Here is a 19,646-nt window from a genome sequence, read left to right on the forward strand (position 1 = left end):
AAATTTGGAGAAGTTCAGAATCTCAGGGGCCTGGAAAAGTTAGATGCTTGTAAAAAAAAATTAAGCACATAGTTTGATATTATTAGTTCTAATTTCTATTTATTCTGCTTTCAAAATCAGTGTGGACACAAAAATGTGTTTTTTCAGATGTATTTGATATATATACAGATGCAGCTTGGTAGAAATAAAGTGCGCCTTGAGAGAAACAAGCTGGAAGCATCTAAAAGTTACAAGTGCTTTGGAGCATCATAGATGAGTATCAAAATATTTATTGTTTGAATGAATATAAAATGTAATATGCAAAGTAGTAAGTAGAAAGAACAAGCTAAATATAAATGTTGTAGTTGCATTGAGGGTGTCATAGAAAGTTTTGATCGTACTGTCGTAGATCATTTTGCTCTTTTTGAGTCAATTTAGGTGGATTTTCTTTTTAAGCTAATGGGCAGCATTTTTTGTCAAAACTTTGCACTTATACATAGGACAAACTCTACACTTAGACTAAATCATTCACAAGTATTCCTTAATACGTAATGTGTTGCCAGGTGATATTGTTCACATTTACAGGCTTGACAAGCACACATACTATAAGATATAGAAGAGATATGAATTCAGGACAAATGCTGACTTGCAGCTGTTGCAAGTTTGTGTATGTCTTTTGTCTATCTCACTGCTTTAAATAGTGCATATTAGCTAAATGCAAGTGGTTGCATGCTCAGCAGCACAGAGGTTGGCCCATCAGTGGTACAGACCACAGTGTCGAGACAGTGAGGAAGCTACAAAAGGGTAGCAAGAATGTTGCACAGAAGCAACGTGTGTGCCTTTGCTAGAAAAACACTCCAAGGCTAAAAAAACAACATGTTCAGCCTCTTCGTCACAAACTCTGTTTCCACTAATTTAGTTTTTGATTCTCCAAGGTCGTGCAAGTGTCCAAAATTTTCTGCTTTTTTTTTTAGACTTACTCAACACCTGGCTTTCCGGCATAGTTGACGAAGGCTCCCACATATACAGAAGTGATGGAGACTAAGACACAGAAGAGGGCGATCGGTGCAAGCTTGGAGACAAAGGCAACGCCAATGAACACGACAAATGTCATCATCACCAGCAGGATGGTGCCGTAGGTGCGGAAGTTGTGGTACATAACCTCTGGATCCTCCCGAAAGTCTCCATACAATGACATTTCAGGCACCAGATAATTCTGTGAAGGGAAAAAAATGCAGAAGAGACACATATGACACTTCGTTAACCTGTGCTCTTCCCCAGCCCAAAAATCGAAACGGAAAGTTTATTGAGAAAACAAGAGTGAAAAAACAAAACTGTTACAAGGTGTTATGTATATTACACACAGTATTTTTTTGTGGCCCTACTGACCTTTCCTTTTTTATTTTGTTACATGCAGCACCTTATGCATTGATGGGCTAGAGTCAAACAAAGATATACAATTTAATCTGTTTATAACGAACCTCAATATAACGAATTCCTCGATATAACGAAGTTTTTATATTCCACGCCATTACTCCATTGAAGCACATGTATTTGCGACCTCTATGTAACAAGGTAACAGCAGGAGACAACCTGACAAACCTCCCAGAATTTTAATTTCATCGATCCCTCTCTCTCTGTCTTGATATAACAAATTTTCACCTTGGATAGTCTAGGAATTTCACCCCAAATTTTCTCATTTTGGCACGAGCATGCATCTTCTGCCGACAAAGCGTGAAGCGGCGGTGGCACGCTCGCGGCCCAGGCGACTCCCAGGCACTGAGAGTCGCCTGAAAAAAAAAAACTTTTGCGTTGGCAGTGCCATGCTTATAGTTAGTGTCACATATGTGGGACCACGCTACCCTAACCGCACTAGATATGAAGGGTGCTTTACAGAATATTTTTCTGCGGTTTGCGTGTCATTCGCTCTCTGTTTTCGACGCCGTGCGCGCATGGTTTCACTGCGCGCACATGGTGTGGCCCTTAATGAAGTTCAGCTTTGGCTTTTCTTTTAAATGCGGACAACCGTGTCAACGGTAAGGAGGGGATGTCTGATTAGGTGCTGATGGAAACTTTCTGAGACTATGGTGACAACCACGGATATTCGGAGGTCGACTCGTCACGTGTTTCCGTTTGCGCCGAGAGCTCGAGTGACTGTAGCCTTCGCGATAAGCTCTGGCAACAACACAACGGCGCGTTGAATGAAATGCAATGAATGCGAGAGCAATAAATTGTAATGTTATACGAGGTAAGGCTAGCAGTCAACTCTTTTCGATCTGATATCACGGAACTCCTACAAAACCCAGGTGTAAGCAAATACGACCGCTCCAGGGAGAAGAGCTCTTTTCACACAGTTTCTTCGCATTGAAGGGGCACTGATTCTTTCAGAGATATAGCACACGCACCAGCGATCGCGACCGCGCCCTTCAAATCAAAGTTCACCGTAGCTACTCGAGCGAATCTCGCCCCCCTCCTACCGCGTTTCTTGACGTTTGACGCTCATTCAATACGGGTGGTTTTCTTTCTGTTGGAGCATTCGATGGCAGTTCTAACACGCAGGGAGATGTTATCGTATACGCCCTCCAGACCATACAGAAGGGACTGCTCATTCGATCTCTGCTTCAGCAGCGCTCGGGTGCTTTCACGCGCTCGTAAATGCCACAATGCGCGGGGGAATGTTATCAGTGTGGACTTCTTACGGAACATGGTAGCGACGGCAGAAACCCGCCGAAAGTGTCCATATATTTACTATGGCAATAATAATGTGTTTTTTTACCATTAAATAAGTGTTCTGAGTTAGCTCTCCCTTCAGTGCGCTTTTTGTTTAATTTGCACATTTTTTTTTTCGAGTTTCTAGGCTGAACCTGCATATGACGAAATCTTTTTAACAAAGAATTTTCCGAAATTTGTCAATTTCATTATATTCAGGTTTAACTGTACCAGCACTGCACACTACAGATGCCAACAGTATCACTAAGTTGTTTGCCCCTCACAAACTCTGTAGATGACTTGCAGAATAGTTCTTCACCACAATACCTATATTACAGGTATAATAAAATTGATGTAAACAAACTTAACCCTTAAACTGAATATTTTATTGGTGCCATACATCGGCAAGAACATTAAAAGCCTTTATCTAATCATGTTTAATCATCTAACCATGTGCTTTTAAAAGATAGCTTGCACTACAAGCCAGGAGTTAAGCATGAGAAGGCCAGAACACAACAAGCCCAGAAAAAGTTCTAAGAAGGTATTCACTGTGCACCAGCAGCTAAACGATTCTTATTCTAAGGCTACATCTTGTTTAAGAAGCCTTCCTTACAATTATATACAGCTATAGAAGTCAAAACAGCAGTACAAGGTATTTACCAGAAATATTTCAACAGCGCCAGTAATGTACATGGCTGCTGCCACAGTGGTGGCAAGGTAGAAGAGAATTCCCACTGCGCCTCCAAACTCTGGACCCAGGGATCGTGAGATCATAAAGTAGGAACCACCCGCTGCGAAAAACCATTCATACTGAGGTTATTTTGAATATATGGGAAGCAGTTTCCAGAATCACACACACACAAATAAAAAACTAAGCAAAGTAATAAATACATGCTTGCTCACACTCATTTTGCAAGCACTGCACCCACTTTGAATATAAAATCTTATAAATCTGGGAGGTTTCATTACATTATGATGCCCCAGACAGCTCAAAATAACACAAAATAGTATTTGGAAGAATGTATAATGTATCTGCTAACACTTCAAAAGTTTTTGAATGATAAAATAGTTTGGGCAAAGTTCATTATCTAGAGAGACGTAAGATCCGAATAAGGTATATTCAATGCCCATTAACTTCAATGTGTAAAAAAAAATATCGTAAGAACTTTAAATATAATTAAGATGTTCCAATTACTGCACAGTTTAAGAAAACGAAGGTTAATATCACATGCCTTGTTAAGGATGGCAAAATTATAACTTGAGTGATACAAGAAGAATACATGTTTTGCAATTGAAAAGATTTATACAGTATTACATGTACACAATAAAACTAAGGTAATATAACGTTTCCTTGCCTATATGGATGGTAAAAAAATCATTGTTTTATCAAGGCTAGCATGAATTCAGACAAAGCTCTGTGAAATTGCCTTGAAGACATTAAACAAATAAAAAATAAAAAACAAATAATGTGCTTCATGTGTGCTTCTGTCTTTATCCTATATGGCATTATTAAAACTACAAGATGATCCACTAACAATAAAAAATGTAGACATCTTACATAAGCCTAGTAGTCCTCCACACAACATCAGATAAGCATAGTGATTATATATGCAAACAACAGGAAAATTTGCTGTGATATTCATTATGGTGAAAATTATAACTAGTTTTTTTATAACTGCAATGACTGCCCATTCTCAATTACTTCAAATAATGGTGCAAATAATGGTGCAATTTGCACCAGCGGTAACCTGCTGTTAAAAGAAAATGAAAAGACTTCAAGACATTTAAAAGCCAACTACAATCAAATCTCACATAAGCTCAATTTGTGAAAAAAGAACAGCAGATGTTTCGAAATGAATTGCAGCATCACTCTAATATTAGCAACTACACGTACATTAAATAAAAACATTCAGATTATTCCATAATCAAGGACTGCTTTCCTAGTGATGTGGTGCTAAGTTAAATGATGAAGCAGATGTGGTATCAAAGCCTTAATAATGTACTGGAGTAGATGATCGATAGATATATGAGGTTTAATGTCCCAAAACCCCTATATGATTATGAGAGACACCGTAGTGGAGGGCTCCAGAAATTTCGACCGCCTGGGGTTCTTTAACGTGCACCCGAATCTGAGCACACAGGCCTACAACATTTCCGCCTCCATTGTAAATGCAGCCACCGCAGCCGGGATTTGATCCCGCGACCTGTGGGTCAGCAAGCAGCCGAGTGCCTTAGCCACTAGACCACCCTGGCGGGGCCCGTACTGGAGTTCACCCATCCCATCTTTTAAATGGTATGTAAAGATTTTATTATTATAGTTATATTTATTAATATTTTGATCTTACAGTAAATGAAAAGTGGCTTGGAAGAGCAGCGTGCAACATACAATTTGTATGGGCGAATGAGGCTTCTCCTTTTCTGTCCTGCCAAAGTCTAGGTTTTACATCTCATTTTGCAAGCTGTGGTGGCACAGCTTGTTTCAGTTTTGGTACGAACCGTGAATTCTTACAACTTGCCCTTGATTCATGTATTTATAATTTGCCAGCAAGAATTTCACTCAAGCAGTTTTTGTAGCTATTTTAGCACTACAAAAAATTTAATTGATGCAAAGTTCTGTTCAAGCTGGCCTTTAATTGGCTATTATCAATAACGAAAAAATAATATAAAAAATTTAGAAATAAAAAAGAAGGTATGAGACTGAAAGGATTACCAGGCACAATTCCATTGGTTGCAATAGCACTCAAGGAAATGCATGTTGTAAACGTCTGAAAAAGAGAAAAAAGAATACAAAGAGGTGTCAGAAATATGGAACTTGAAGATAGAGGCACAAAAATCCTGTAGTGTACAAATAAGTTGAACACAGGAAGCATCTTCAAAATCAACTTTGCCTTATTTTATCAATGCATTTTTATTGTATGATGAGTTATACGTAAACATGTTTTTATCTTTTCATTTCAATTGCATTTCATAAACAGTGCAGCACGTTTTGACATACCCCGAACAATTACGAAAAACAAATGTGCCAGCATTTTCACAGCAAAGCTAGTTCTTCATTTAGCACAGATATGTACGATAGTTTAAGGAATCGCCAAGCCTTAATACCAACTAGAACCTTTTCCAGGAAACAGATTTTAAAATATACTTTTTTAGCAATAGTAACAAGTTTCTTAGCAAGAATTGCATTTAGCTACTGTTGTCCACAGCCTTCAAGTGACTTGAGCCAAAATCAGGCATTATTAACCAGGCATTCAAATGACATCATTCGGGTACAAGAGTGAGGACGAAGTGAGACATCCAGGCAAGCAGACAATAGATTAAACTGTGCCCACTTAAACAGCCAATACTTCATACAGGACTGTGCATTATATATGCTAGTTACAGTTATGACCCAAACAAATCATGTGCACGCGCACGTGCGTGCAGGCACACACACACACATGCACGCACGCACACACACACACAAAACTGCTTCTAAGTATTTCTAAGTGTTTTTTCACATTAATACTGAAGATGTAGCTGCTCATCCACAGTAGTTCTATCTGTATTTTTCTATAGCAATGTTCTGAATACAGTCACAGGGCACTACACTTGCTTTATTATATGCCAGTGGTTGGCAAATTAACGAAGTGCAGCCATATATAATTGCATGGCTAGCAATCAGGTACCGCAAGTTGTACTCTTCTGAGAGACAACGCCACGCTGTGTGCAGTGTACCAGCATGGTATCGTCTCATGGCTGCATATGTCAGGCAGAGACCGAGATTTGTCTTGCACAGTGACAGGAAATGATAGTACTCATATGGAACAGTGTGCACTGCAGTGTGCTGAAGTTTGGAGGGGTGCTCACTTGTGGGCGTGCACAAAATAGTGGCTCGTATATCCAACCAATGTGCTTTGCTGGTGGCCACTTCATGCTTACATAAAGTCTCAATTATGGAAGAACCAGCCATTTCTATAAATAGTACTAGAGAGGAGACATTGTAGTTAGGTTGGAGTTATTAAGTATACTGTGCATATGCTGAGAAGACACTCAATCAAGAACAAAAATTGTTTAAGAAAAGTGTATAATAAATGACAAATATCTTACGTTAACAACAGTCGCAAACTGAAAATTCATTAGTTTTTCTTTTGTTAGAAGAATGCACAACAAAATTGTGCCCATGACTATATCTTTCTTGTTTTTTCAGAACGTGTCGGCCATTAGCCTAACAACAGCGACAAAGATAGCGATTTCGAGGTACCAAAATACGGCACTTTAGATAATTAATAGAAACAACAGCAGTGCCCCACAAGCGTTTGCATTGCATTGCTTGGAGCGCATCGCGAACGCCGGTGGCGACATACCCTAGTGCTTGCGCACCCCAAGGTGAGTGCTTAGAAGTACACCAAAGACGAAGCTACAGCTGCCTAGCACACATTGGCTGCACAGAGATCCCTTCATTTCGTCATGCGTCAGGCTTATTTCGGTTCAAATGCGAAATAATTTTTTTTGCGAGAAGCTTCCGGTTTAACATGCAGCGCATGTTTAGTGTTATTGCCCCATTTAAAGAAAAGCAATGTAGGTGTATGCTGCTTGATTCGTTTTAAAGAGTCCGCTGGGGGTTGAAAGCTCATAATTTTCTGATCACAAAGCGAAGGTGCATCTTATGTCACAAGCGGGCTTCGCCGCAGAAACAGAAGCATTGCTACAGAGCCAACTTGCGGCCAAACATGGGAAAATGGGAAAGGACGATGACGGAGTTTCAAAGGGCTCCACGTAGGCTATATGTATTTGATGAAGCAATGCTAGATGGGTAAATATAATGTGACTGTACATAGGAAATTAACAAGCTCTGTACAGCGCGTTGTGCGAGTGTGTTAAAAATAATCATGACAATGGTTACTGTAAAACGAGAAAGGGGGGCAGATCGCCAAAGGCAGTCTTGATGAGAGGAGGAAAACTACTTACCACGCAACAGCACATAAAGACGGTGAGGAAGGCGACAGGGACGCCGGCTGTGCCGACAATCCAGACTAGACGGATGAAGAAGATGACACCGAATATGTTTTGGATACAGGGGAAGTAAACACCCGCCAACGTCCCAAGATTGGCTTTCTGTAATAAAAGAAAAAGAAATGCAATAAAGTAACGGGCAGCAAACTCTGGACCATCTGGCACGCGTACGCCGAAAACGGCAGTGGATATATTATCGCCAGAGCTCCCCGCACGAAGTCTTGAATCTTTGTACGCGATGTTGAACTCGCTGTTAACGTCGGGCATTTAAACGGAACATGCCTGCTCTGAATGCGGTGAATTAACCATAATAGCTATGAAATATTGCAGCCAACTGTGAAAACGTGTCAAACGTTGTCAAATTTCTTTTTTTTTAGACAAAACACAACCAATGCTCATGCTTTCCTGCTCTGCAACTCCTCTAATATCTTCGCCATCGTTCAGTTAACCGGATGGCGCGATTTACGTTATTGCTCGTGCGAGTACGCCCTGATCAATTATACTTTGGGCAAAAATGAAAAGCGAGTTATCAGAGTTATGTAATTCAATATACTAATTAGTTTGCACTATCAAGATTATACGGGGAGCCGCAGCCTCAAATGCCAAACAAATCGTAACTGTAGAACCATATACGCGCAAAATCAGCATAAACTGGTACCATATGCGGCATCCAGTCATCGTTCCTCTTCCGACAGAAACCTAATCGTTTGCGCGCTTTTCCTGCAAGCTTACGACCACAAAGTAAAAAATAAAAATAAAGTGCGACGTACCACGCTCTGTGTATAAGGATAACAGCGCTAATGGTCGTGTTTCGTATGAACAGATTATTACAAAACCATCTCTCTCTCTCTCTCTCTCTCTCTCTCTCTCACACACACACACACACACACACACACACACACACACACACACACACACACACACACACACACACACACACACACACACACACACACACACACACACACACACACACACACACACACACACACACACACACACACACACACACACACACACGCGCGCGCGCGCGCGCGCGCGCGCGCATATATTCAGAGCAGGCCCGACGTTAGGAATTTATTTCCGGTGGTGCGTGGGGAGGCACTTACGAAGGCCTTGGACCATTAATTAAAAACACTTCTTTTCTGTATATTTTGGCAAAACACTCCTTTCCATCCAAAATCTAGTGTGGGGAAGGGGGGTGTTGTTGAGGGAGGGGCTTTAAAGTCGGCCGCAGCGGCTGCACATTCTGCAAGCGGCAGCGGTTTCACGTCGTTTTCGCGCCTATTTGCGCTTCTGTGCACGTCGGAGCTCCCACTCTCCGTGAGAGCGCCACTCCTCTGTCTCATAGTGAGTCCAAACAGCAACTGCTGGTCACAACGCTATAGCGCGATCTCTACGTCACGAGACAAAGGGGCCCAAAGATTGGCGGGAAGTGCCGCCGCTGCGAGGCGAGAGACGAAAAAAAAAATAGTTGATTTACGCATGATTTGTCCGCGGACGCGATCCGATATAACCTGGCTATATAGACCTATTCCATGTTAGCAAAAAGCGATAGGCACCGTCGACACTCTGAGGCGCTTGTAGCGACGTCGCGGCAAGTACGCTCCACCCAGCACAAAGCTCGCCACCGCCCTCTGTGATTGATTGATTGATATGTGGGGTTTAACGTCCCAAAACCACCACATAATTATGAGAGACGCCGTAGTGGAGGGCTCCGGAAATTTCGACCTCCCGGGGTTCTTCAACGTGCGCCCAAATCTGAGCACACGGGCCTACAACATTTCCGCCTCCATCGGAAATGCAGCCGCCGCAGCCGGGATTCGATCCCGCGACCAGCGGGTCAGCAGCCGAGTACCTTAAGCACTAGACCACCGCGGCGGGGCAACCAGAAGTAATGTTACATCTCTGATCCCTAAAAAGACAAAATTGTCGCAAATGTCACGAAGAAAGAGAGAGCAAGAAACAAACCTTATTTGCGCATAACGCGGAGCATTGCAAACATGTCACGAAGAATTCTATTACGCTCAAGTACACTTGATCCCTGCTGAAGCTTTTTGTTGATGCGCTCACAACACACTAAGCACACCTCTTGCGGCGAGTTTCACGCTCGTTCGAGATACGGGAGCCGATTTCCCGAGTGCTATGCAGAGCGACGCCCGACACTTTATAGATTATGGCGCTGTGTCTGATCTTCCGCCGCCCTCATTCGGTAAGCGCATCGGAGGCCTTCAGCCGCGAGAGACATCACTTTTACCACACTCAGCGAGAGCCTATAGCTGTCGCGGGGTGCTGCGCTTTTCTCTTTATGGCGGCCACTGGTCAGCCTCATCGCTTGCAGGCGGCAAACGGCAGGATTTCGGGGATCGGTACAAGCGGACAGCGCTGACGGGCACCAGCTATATTCTCGCGCGGTTTCCCATTTTTTTTCTCTCCCGAAAGCCAAACGACAATGCGAGAATGTCACTTCGGCTACCACGCTCTTATCGGCTCAGGCGCTCGGATATAGGCGCGTGAAAAGAAAAGCAGCCATTCAGGGACTGGAAACGCAAGATAGTTCCTTAAAGGAGAGAGATACGAAGCCCACTTCCACGCCTGACTCGTAATAAAGCACTGCGGCTGAGCTCGACGACCAGGCCTGCAGCTTCCCGCCCACAGAGTCCAATTTCGGTCCTTTTTATCACGTCACTCCTCGCTTGCTCTTTCTGTGTGCGGAAAATTGTCGCGTTCAACAGAATTAAGAAAGTGTGAGTACAGTGTTCTAGATCATGGGTATGTGCACTTCATTTCGTCACAATGTTGCCACGGTACAGCCAACCGAAGGTGCAGAAGCCTTCCACCAGTTGGTGAGGTGTTAGCGCCATTAAAGCGATATGTTTTCACTGCGTGTTTCGTTCGCTCTACTGAGTTAGAAAATGAGGTTCGGTTAACTGTTTAAAACAAACGTGATACAGCGGCAAGGAATCTAAAGAAATAGTCAATGGACCAAACGCAGCAGTAGAAGTACAGTGAAACTACACGTGAACGAACTAGAGAAAAGTTCATTTGAGTAAGTGTTCACAGAACTGAAAAAAAAAAATTGTTTTTTTTTGTAGAAAGGGGGGGGGGGGGGGGAGCGGAGTGGCATCTCCATGAGGTGGTCTTTTTTCGCTCCGTATACCATGGCAAAAAGACATTTCGGGAGTGGGGATGGGGGGCACAGGCTCGCTGTGCCACCTCCTGACTACGGCATTGGTTGCAACATGCCATCAAAAGCTAAAAAAAAAAAATCTGTTGTTTAAGTGAAATTGGAACCCTTCATGTAATTTCTGTTTTTTTTTAGCCTCTTTTAAAAAATGTAGTGATATGTTGCTGCACTTTTGTCCTTAGAACGAGGTCTTGAATTGTATCATTCTGTCTAAGCTCTCGCAAAACCACCTCCGGCAAAGCACTCTGCTTGGAAGCGAAGGGCCTCACTTTTTCCCTGTACATAAGCTCTGCTTTGGCTGCAAGGGTTACTTCTTCATTCTCTCATTCCTGAGGTAGGACGCTCGCTACAATCTCCTTGCAGACACAGTGATGCAGGTTTCAAGGTGGGAGTCATAGGTGACACAGTCCTCAAAACACAAAGCGCTGTCTTTACCCAGTCTTTCAGACGAGAGTTATTGGGAGGAGTCACACACACCCACACAAAAAAAAAAAGGTTCATAGAAATGAAATGCTTTCTGCACTAATTTCGTTAAACTGAAATGCGTAAGCGTTGGGTCCAATGCCACTTCAGCGGGGAATTTTTAAAAAATTCGTACAACTGAATAGTTCATTTAACTGACATTATTTCAAGTTATACCTTACTGTAGTAGCAGCAGCAGTAGTAGTAGTAGTAGTAGTAGTAGTAGTAGTAGTAGTAGTAGTAGTAGTAGTAGTAGTAGTAGTAGTAGTAGTAGTAGTAGTAGTTTAAGGAAAGGTTGTTATTTCTGCAACCCTTAAGGGAGCAAGGCGTATCGTCGTTGAAGGAAGGTGGTGAAAATGTTTTTCCTAATAAAGAGCCTCTCTCTATCTCTGAAAGAAGTGAGCAGAAACGAGAAGCCACATTCTCGGGAAATGAATACTCGCAACAGCGAGCACTATGCCAAGGTACCTCTCTCTCCAGTATAAAAGCCGGTGGGTGCCTGACGGCACTGCCAGTCGAGTCTATAGTACTTCGCGCATTGGAAGCACTTGACCACCGCTGCGACTGGGATAAAAAAAAACATAACACAGCGTTCTTTTTTCCATCCCTACTGGATCCCTTTCCCAACATCTGTTTTTTTTTTTTTTTGCCCATTGGCTGTTATCTGGCATCCTTTGCAGCTGTATCAAGTTTGAAACGTCTACCAAGTTGCCCAATTCTAACACCAGTACGCTGTATGCCCCCCCCCCCCCACGCACACACACACGTGCGCGATCGCTGAACAGAACAAATTTCCCTCAGTTTAGCACTGCGTGGCTCAAGAACAAGTCAAGATAGCGGAGGGCTCTCTTCACTGTTGTGAATCTAGATCACATGGTAGAGAAGTACGAACATTATCTGCAAAATGCATTGCAGTTGTGCTCCTTCAGCGACCAGGGAACACGGAACGCCTTCACCGGTCGCTTCGAACTCGCAAGAGTTCAGTTTCGGGCGAAGTTTGTCCATATAAAAAGCCTCTAACGTTGAACTCTGTCTAGTAGACAATGGCAAGCTAGGTGCATCACTTGGTATGGATCAAAAGGAGCTGAGTATCACGAAGTGCGAAGAAAAGAGTACACGGCGAATCCAGCGCCAACATGAGCTTGCAATTCCAAGCATACACAGCTTTCCGAGCGTGATGGCGGCTAATGTATACCGAAAGGTCCCTTTTCATCAAACGCAGCAGGACCTGTGAATATCAATGCTGCCTGAAGCTATAGTGCCGAGAGCTAGTTGTCATGCTAATGAGGCAAAGAAAAGGTCGCTCATCTATTCCTGGGAGGACAACGCCTGCATGCATACGCGCGAACCGGGAGCAACGGTGCGTAGCACAAAGCAAGTCAGGGCGGCCACCTTAACGGAGCATCCCGGCTTTTTTTGCATACGCCATAGCAGCATTCCCGCCATCTTCTGAACGCACTGCAGTATTTTCTGGACAGTCGCAGGGGGACGAAACTACTCGGCTCGTTGCATCTCGTGTATGCGATCTACAGCGAAACGCTATATACCGGCGCACCCGCTGTAGGCGAAGCAATTTCTGTTCTCCGGGTAGATTCGCATACGAAGAATGCAGGCACTCTTCAAGACGCCCCCATCACACGTGTCACAGCAGCATCGCAGTAAAGTGAGACTGCGGTGCTTCAGACAACGTGCCATAAGCACTTTCGCAGCAAGTCCTTGCTCGGCATTGCGTTGAAATAGGTAACACCGCTGAAATAGGCGGCAAGAGTTCTGTTGTCAGATATGCTCTTCTTGGACTCTCGAGCCCACACTCACACCCTGAAACTGCGCCGAATTCGAACGAAATCGCGTGAGTTGAATTTCGGAACGTGAATAATAGTGTGTGAACACTTGATTGGTCAATCGCACCTTATGCGAATTGAATCCGTGGAATGAAATCCATAGTCTTTATTATAGCGCATCACCCATATTTAGCGCACCCTGCCGGAATAAAGGATTTCGCGTTCTCTTAATAACGTTGTTAACGCATATTTTAACAGTCCTTAACGGGAGTGTGCTGTTTTTTAGTACACAAGCAGTGCTGCTACAAAGACAATGAAATTTGTAGCACTTTTCATAGAAAGTACTCATTACAAACATTTGCGAATAAGGCAATGCGAATTTATTAAAATAAAAAATAGAGAAACTAAAACTTATTGATGCTATTTGAGTGCTATAGTTACGAAAAAAAGAACAAGAGAAAAAAATCACGGCATATCCACGAAGTGAATAATGAGAAGCACAGCCTGCTGGGCGAGTTGGTAATTCATTTCATCAGTGAATAATGATGAGTGCGCGAAGCAGGATCATCAGACGTGACCGTAAATTAACCGTGCCATTGACCACTCACGCATGTAAATGAGAGCCAAGTGGCGTACAGTTACAAACAATGTTTATAAAACAGCGTGAGTTTTTTTTTAAATAAAAGTTGTGAATTTCGTTTTGGCTTCATTATTACTGCTTTGTGGTATCGAATCTAGCCTGAAGTTAGTAAAGACAAGGTGTGGGCACATTTTATGGTGGTTCTTGGTTGTTTCCAGTTATACGAAATGCATCGTAGAGCATATCGAGATGTCATCTACTGCACAAGCCAGTCGTTGTCCGCGATCATCGTCATCGTCTTCATCCTCATCAGCGCCATCGTCATGGCATATAGTGGGTGCCTTGCGTGTAATATGCGGTGATGGCAGAAAGTGTGGCCAGGAACGCGCTTGTTCTTCATTGTCATCAGCGTCATCGTCAGCGGCGACTATAGGTGCGACAGAAAACAGGAAAATATTGCAGCAGAGCCGTCAGACAAGTATGGCTTACTGTGCGCAACTGTATATGCACAAAAATCCCGTTAAAACAGCGGCCATTTCGCCGGATAAAAACACAGGCACATATAGTTTATATGTTTTTGTACAAAGACGAGACGTCAAGTGTTAGCAGAAGAGTACCGCCGGGCACACCTACCTCTAAAATGTCTTTCAAGAAGTGATTTGCGTCCTTCATAAATGACGAGAAAGTAAGTGGAATCCTGTTCATGAGACTATCGACATACCTGGATAGGTTTTCAGCGACAATTCCTATGCCAGCGATGATAGGACGTCCAGGGTTATTCAGTTCACGCATCTTGGGTAGGAGATAAAATCTACTTGCCACCGGGGTGTGTGGAACGAGTGGCCATGCTGTCGCTTTATCGATCTTTTCGATTTCTACTAGTAGTGCGAGTGCGTCCTGCAATGCGACCTAGTAGTCATCTCAAAAGTCAGTCTCTCTCTCTCTCTCTCTCTCTCTCTCTCTCTCTCGCACACACACACACACACACACACACACACACACACACACACACACACACACATATATATATATATATATATATATATATATATATATATATATATATATATATATATATATATATATATATATATATAAATATATATATATATATATATATGTATATATATATCGCAATAGTTGTTTTCAGAGGTGCGACTCCGGCTCCGTCCAGGCGCATTCGCATCGGAAACTCCCTGACGCACTAAAGGGGTTTCGACACAAGCGACCAGTTGCCCATGCTCTCTGCAACGCGAGATCTTATAGCCAGTTTTGAGTGTTTCCGAAAGCGACGGTGGCTCGACGCCCCAAGGCGACTGAATTTTTTCGGCGTCATGTGAAAGCTTTCCTCTTCCGAATCGAGCGACACGCGCCAACGTTTTCGGCGCGAGAAATTTCGACCGTTCAAATCACCCGATGCGAGCAGAGTCTCAGTGGGTGACGACGCTTTACTTTCGCACGGCGTTCGCTGTTAACGCGAGAGGCGAAAAGCCCACTCACGGCGTTGCTCGAAGCTCATGTCGTTTCGAACAAAGCGCAAACGCCCGGAGCAAGGCAATTCTGCCTGGCGACGTTTGCGTTTAAAGCTAGCGAGAACTGTAGAATGAAAACTGGACTGCCATGCAGAGATTTGATTGATATGTGAGGTTTAACGTCCCAAAACCAGCATATGATTATGAGAGACGCCGTAGTGGAGGGCTCCGGAAATTGCCATGCAGAGAGGCGGCTACGTCAGAAACCATGGATAACAATCGAAAACCGAGAAAACGGAGAAGTCGAAAGTCCGCTTGCCAATAAAAATGATCACTCAACGCGAGAAATCAATCCATCGAGTCTACTGGACAGCTCGTGTTTCGGCATACGTTCTTGCGAAGACTACTGAAGATACTGAAGTTCACGTATGGTGAACAGCATGCATTCCGGCTTGTAATTAAAGGGGCGGACATTGTTTGCACAAAAAAAAAAAACGAAGCGCATGTCTTTAACCATGACTAAAGGGTTACCAACCATCCCATATTTTGCGGGACTGTGCCGAATAGTATCCGGAGTTTGGCACCGTCCATGTCAGGACAGCTATATGTCCCGAACTTGTTCCGGACCGACCGGTTAGAATATTTTTTATGCAATCCAACACACGCCCAAAGACGCCTTTCACGCTATAGGGAACACGAAGTTCGCACCAATCACGCACGAAGCAATGTAGCAGCGGCGGCTGCGAGGGGGCTTGAGGCACCTCAGCTGAACTTCCGCAGTGCGACAAATTTTACGAGTGCAATCTCCAGCAGCCAGCCTCCATCCTGTTAAGTCAAAGTAGGGGAAAGATTGCACCCACTTTGGACTTTGCTCCCCCCTCCCTCTCTTTGGTGACTATACAGGGGGTCCGAGAACACGGTAGAGGTTAATCAGCCTCGTGTATTCCCCGGTCAGAACTTGTCTACTGCCATACGTGTGCCAAGGTAATCAGTTAAAAAGCCGCTCCCCACTTCCGGTTTTCGAGAAAATAGCGGCCACACACTTGCGTAATATCGCTTAAAAGCTGTCAGTGTAGCATATACCACAGGTGTTCCTTAACGATTCGGCCTTTCGTAGATGCACCCAAAAAAGCGGATCAAAAGCAGTTTTATCATAAATGCGAATCAAAGAAGAACCACTAGAGAATTGGTGCGTGCATGGTAGCCACACAGGGCAGTTACCAATCGCGTCGCAAATCAATTCAATTGAGCCCACAATTTGCCCGTAGCGTTGTTAAAGAAGACGAGAAACGGCCGGCATTAATCCGATTATCAGCGCGTCTAGACAAGAAACTCCCTCGTGAGCTGGCCTAATCTTGTTATATACGCTTTAGACGCGAATGTTCGCTGCACGCACCATGAAAAAGCCGAATAGAAGATCAGATTATTCCCGAAGTTTCCAGCGAACAAACATCTTAATCAACATTCATTCTCACGTCCAATTATACATCTTTGATCACGAGATAGTGCGTTTTTAAATTATTCCGTTTGTTGAAATTATACCGACAGTCGGGAACAGCGCAAAAGAACTGGACGCACAGAAGGGAACCCCTGAGACGGCACTCATGACAACTTCTGTCCGCCTCAGCGTGCGACATTCATTCACGATGGAACAACTTTCAGATATACCATGATCTCTCAGATAAATAATTGCAGTTCGTGGACTGTCGAAGCAATGTACTGTAGTTAATAATATCTGGAGCTTTGCGTGCCAAAACCACGATATGGTCATCAAGCACACCATATTGTCGCGAGAGCAAGGTTTCGCGGAGAATCTTGTTCTTTTACGGCTTACAAACGGAGCAGTCAAGGTCGCCCCCGTTCGGGATTAGAAGGGGAAAGCTTACTCGGAAAAGCGTCTAGCAAGAGGCAGGTCCGGCGCCACCGTCTGAGTCTAAGCCATTGTTAACAGGCACGCGTGTCATTGAGAATGACATGGGGACGCGACCACTTAGCCTGACCGAGACATAGTGGCGGCAGGTAAACGACCATATTCTCTCGCGCTGTTGTTAGGATGTCGGGGCGCCTCGCTGTCGCATGTACACCTGGTAAGCAATGGTGTACCCATCGCTCTTAAGGACTCTTCTAGGAAGCAACAGTTAATGAAAGAACTTACGGGGCCCGAGCGTGGGAACGGCCGCCGACGGTAGTCGGCCGAAGGAGGCAGCACGGCCTGGTATGGGAGAGTGTGTCCCGTGCGGAGAACTTATCCCTTTGCGTGTTTCATTTGGTAAGGATTCGCTCGCAGGATTTCAAGCTGGACGGTTGTGCCCTCGCGATCTCCGACTTCAGCGTAGCTCCCGCCGACTGGTTCGCCCTCCGCGGTCTCCTGACGCCGTGTAGCTCTCGCATTGTGGCACCCCGCCCTTGGACTGCTTCGACCGGATCCCCACTTTCCTATCTCCTTCCTTTTTCCTCTCGTTGGCTGTCTTCTTCTGCTTCTACTTTCCTTCTATTCTTTTTATCCCTCCTTCCCCCCACCCCTATAAGGCACTGCGCCGTGTCGCCTGAAGGCAGACAGAAATTAGGTGCCTTTTTCCTCTTCATTCTAATCACTACCACCATTTGGTAAGGAGGTTTTTACAACTGTAGTGCCTTTTATGAAAGTGTTTCTGTGATTGGTTGTGATGCTGCGAGTCCCAACATGTGATTGGTTTTTGTGAAGACTCTTTGTTCGACCAAGGGTTAAAAAGAGGATGTTTGAACTTGAAAAGTGAGCGGAGTCGGGGTCAACAGCGGATCTCACCACGGGAGACCAGGCCATGCAGGCCGAGGGGTATGTCACCATTTTTTATGTTTTGTCTTTGTGACCCAGTGCATTTGTAAATTGAAGTTGTGTTAGCTAAATAAACCCCCAATGAGTGCTCCCCGAAATCATCGTGTTGACGTCTCATCGATTGCCTCCGCGGAGTTTCACCCACACTTATTCGTCTCCCTGGTCGTTCGATGCGCCTAACTTTGAACAACCCCGACGTTTCGCTACAATATAGTGGAGGGCTCCATAACTTTCGACCATGTCATATTATTTAAGGTGTAGGTACCCACTGTACTTACATGGCTCTCTGGTACTTCGCCTCCATCTAAATACGACCACCACGGCTGATATCAAACCCTCGCCTTTCAGATCAGCCTGCACAATAGTTGCCGCACTTCAAGCAACATAAGCAGCTAACACGAAACAAGGAGAATCATCCGAGGAGCTCGTTTCTTCGTTGTGTCTATAATTAGCAACTACTGAATGCAATCACACAGTTATCACCATCCCAAGAGAGGAACCACACGAAAACGAGATAAGAATACACTCTTTAAGAGGGGAATTCAGTATTGACGTCATTCGGCAGTTCTCCGATCGGTATCAGCGGGCAAGCATTGCTATACTTTATCAAATTGACGCTAACCAAACCGCGGTCAACCAGCCTCAACGCAGAGCCGTAAAAAGTTGTAAAGAAAGTTGAGCAGGTTCTAGAGCACTTTCCAATGAGCCGACATCTCAAACCTTTTCTGATTTAAATGTCTCCCGATATGACGGCACAATAAACTTTATTGTCGAGCTCTCAAAATGCGAAACGGGGGAAATTACAAGCGCGCGTGCATTTACGTACCAATCAAGGTGGACGATTGGGCGAGTTGGTGATTCATGATCGACGTATGTAACTGCGCGGTAGTAAACACGGACGACAAGAAGATACAAGGACAAGCGCAGTCCTTGTATCTTCTTGTCGTCCGTGTTTACTACCGCGCAGTTACATACGTTTACGTACCAGCCTGGATCCGCTAAAGCCGCAAGCGGCAGCAGCGCGGGACGGAAACATATGCGCTCATAAATATACACTCCAGAGGATATTATGGAAGGCTCCTATATATGCGCGGCAATAAATCGTTCGTGAAGCAACATACTCGCACGCGCGGCGACAGGCAGGCAACGCTTCTGCACTTGAAATTGCAAGTGACGATTGCACTGGTTCGTAAAAAGCATAAGGGTGTCATACTATATATAAAAGCTAGAGAGGGCAATCTGGCGCTAATGTATATGCGGTATCTATAGAACGGCGCCTCAAGCGTTATGGGGAATGAAGGAGATGCAGGATTAGGATTTGCTTCGGATGGATTTCATTCTTCATATTCAAGGGGCTTGTTGATCTTTAAGCAAAGTGTTGATGCGATTAATCAGAATTCACTGCTACAGTCTTCTGTATCTGAAACTTAATGTGGAAAAATGGCGTGACCGTTACATTGGAGGCAAGCATAGACAAATTCAACCAGTATGCTATGCATTGTTCTGAACTCGTTTTCCAAATTTGGCGTTACATTAATCTTTTACAACGGGGTAAACAAATATGACTTTTTTTTGCTCGAATACAATAATAATAATATATCGAATGAAAAGCGTTGTACTTATGGGAGACTGGCACTGGATCGGCGGGGCGCCGAAAAAGGGCCCCTAA

General features: G+C 44.2%; 1 protein-coding gene across 1 annotated transcript in view; it reads right to left on the bottom strand.

Moving 5' to 3' along the window:
- kcc (solute carrier family 12 member kcc) overlaps window positions 1-19,646 on the bottom strand; it is a 162,716-nt gene that overhangs the window by 50,239 nt on the left and 92,831 nt on the right. Inside the window, exons 4-7 of the mRNA XM_037428516.2 lie at window positions 7,636-7,782; window positions 5,399-5,453; window positions 3,349-3,479; window positions 960-1,195 (exon numbers count right to left, since the gene is read on the bottom strand). Coding sequence (XP_037284413.2) covers window positions 960-1,195; window positions 3,349-3,479; window positions 5,399-5,453; window positions 7,636-7,782 — 569 coding nt within the window. The remainder of the gene's footprint in view (window positions 1-959; window positions 1,196-3,348; window positions 3,480-5,398; window positions 5,454-7,635; window positions 7,783-19,646) is intronic.

Source organism: Rhipicephalus microplus, chromosome X, assembly GCF_043290135.1.
Source record: "Rhipicephalus microplus isolate Deutch F79 chromosome X, USDA_Rmic, whole genome shotgun sequence".
Classification (NCBI taxonomy): domain Eukaryota; kingdom Metazoa; phylum Arthropoda; class Arachnida; order Ixodida; family Ixodidae; genus Rhipicephalus; species Rhipicephalus microplus.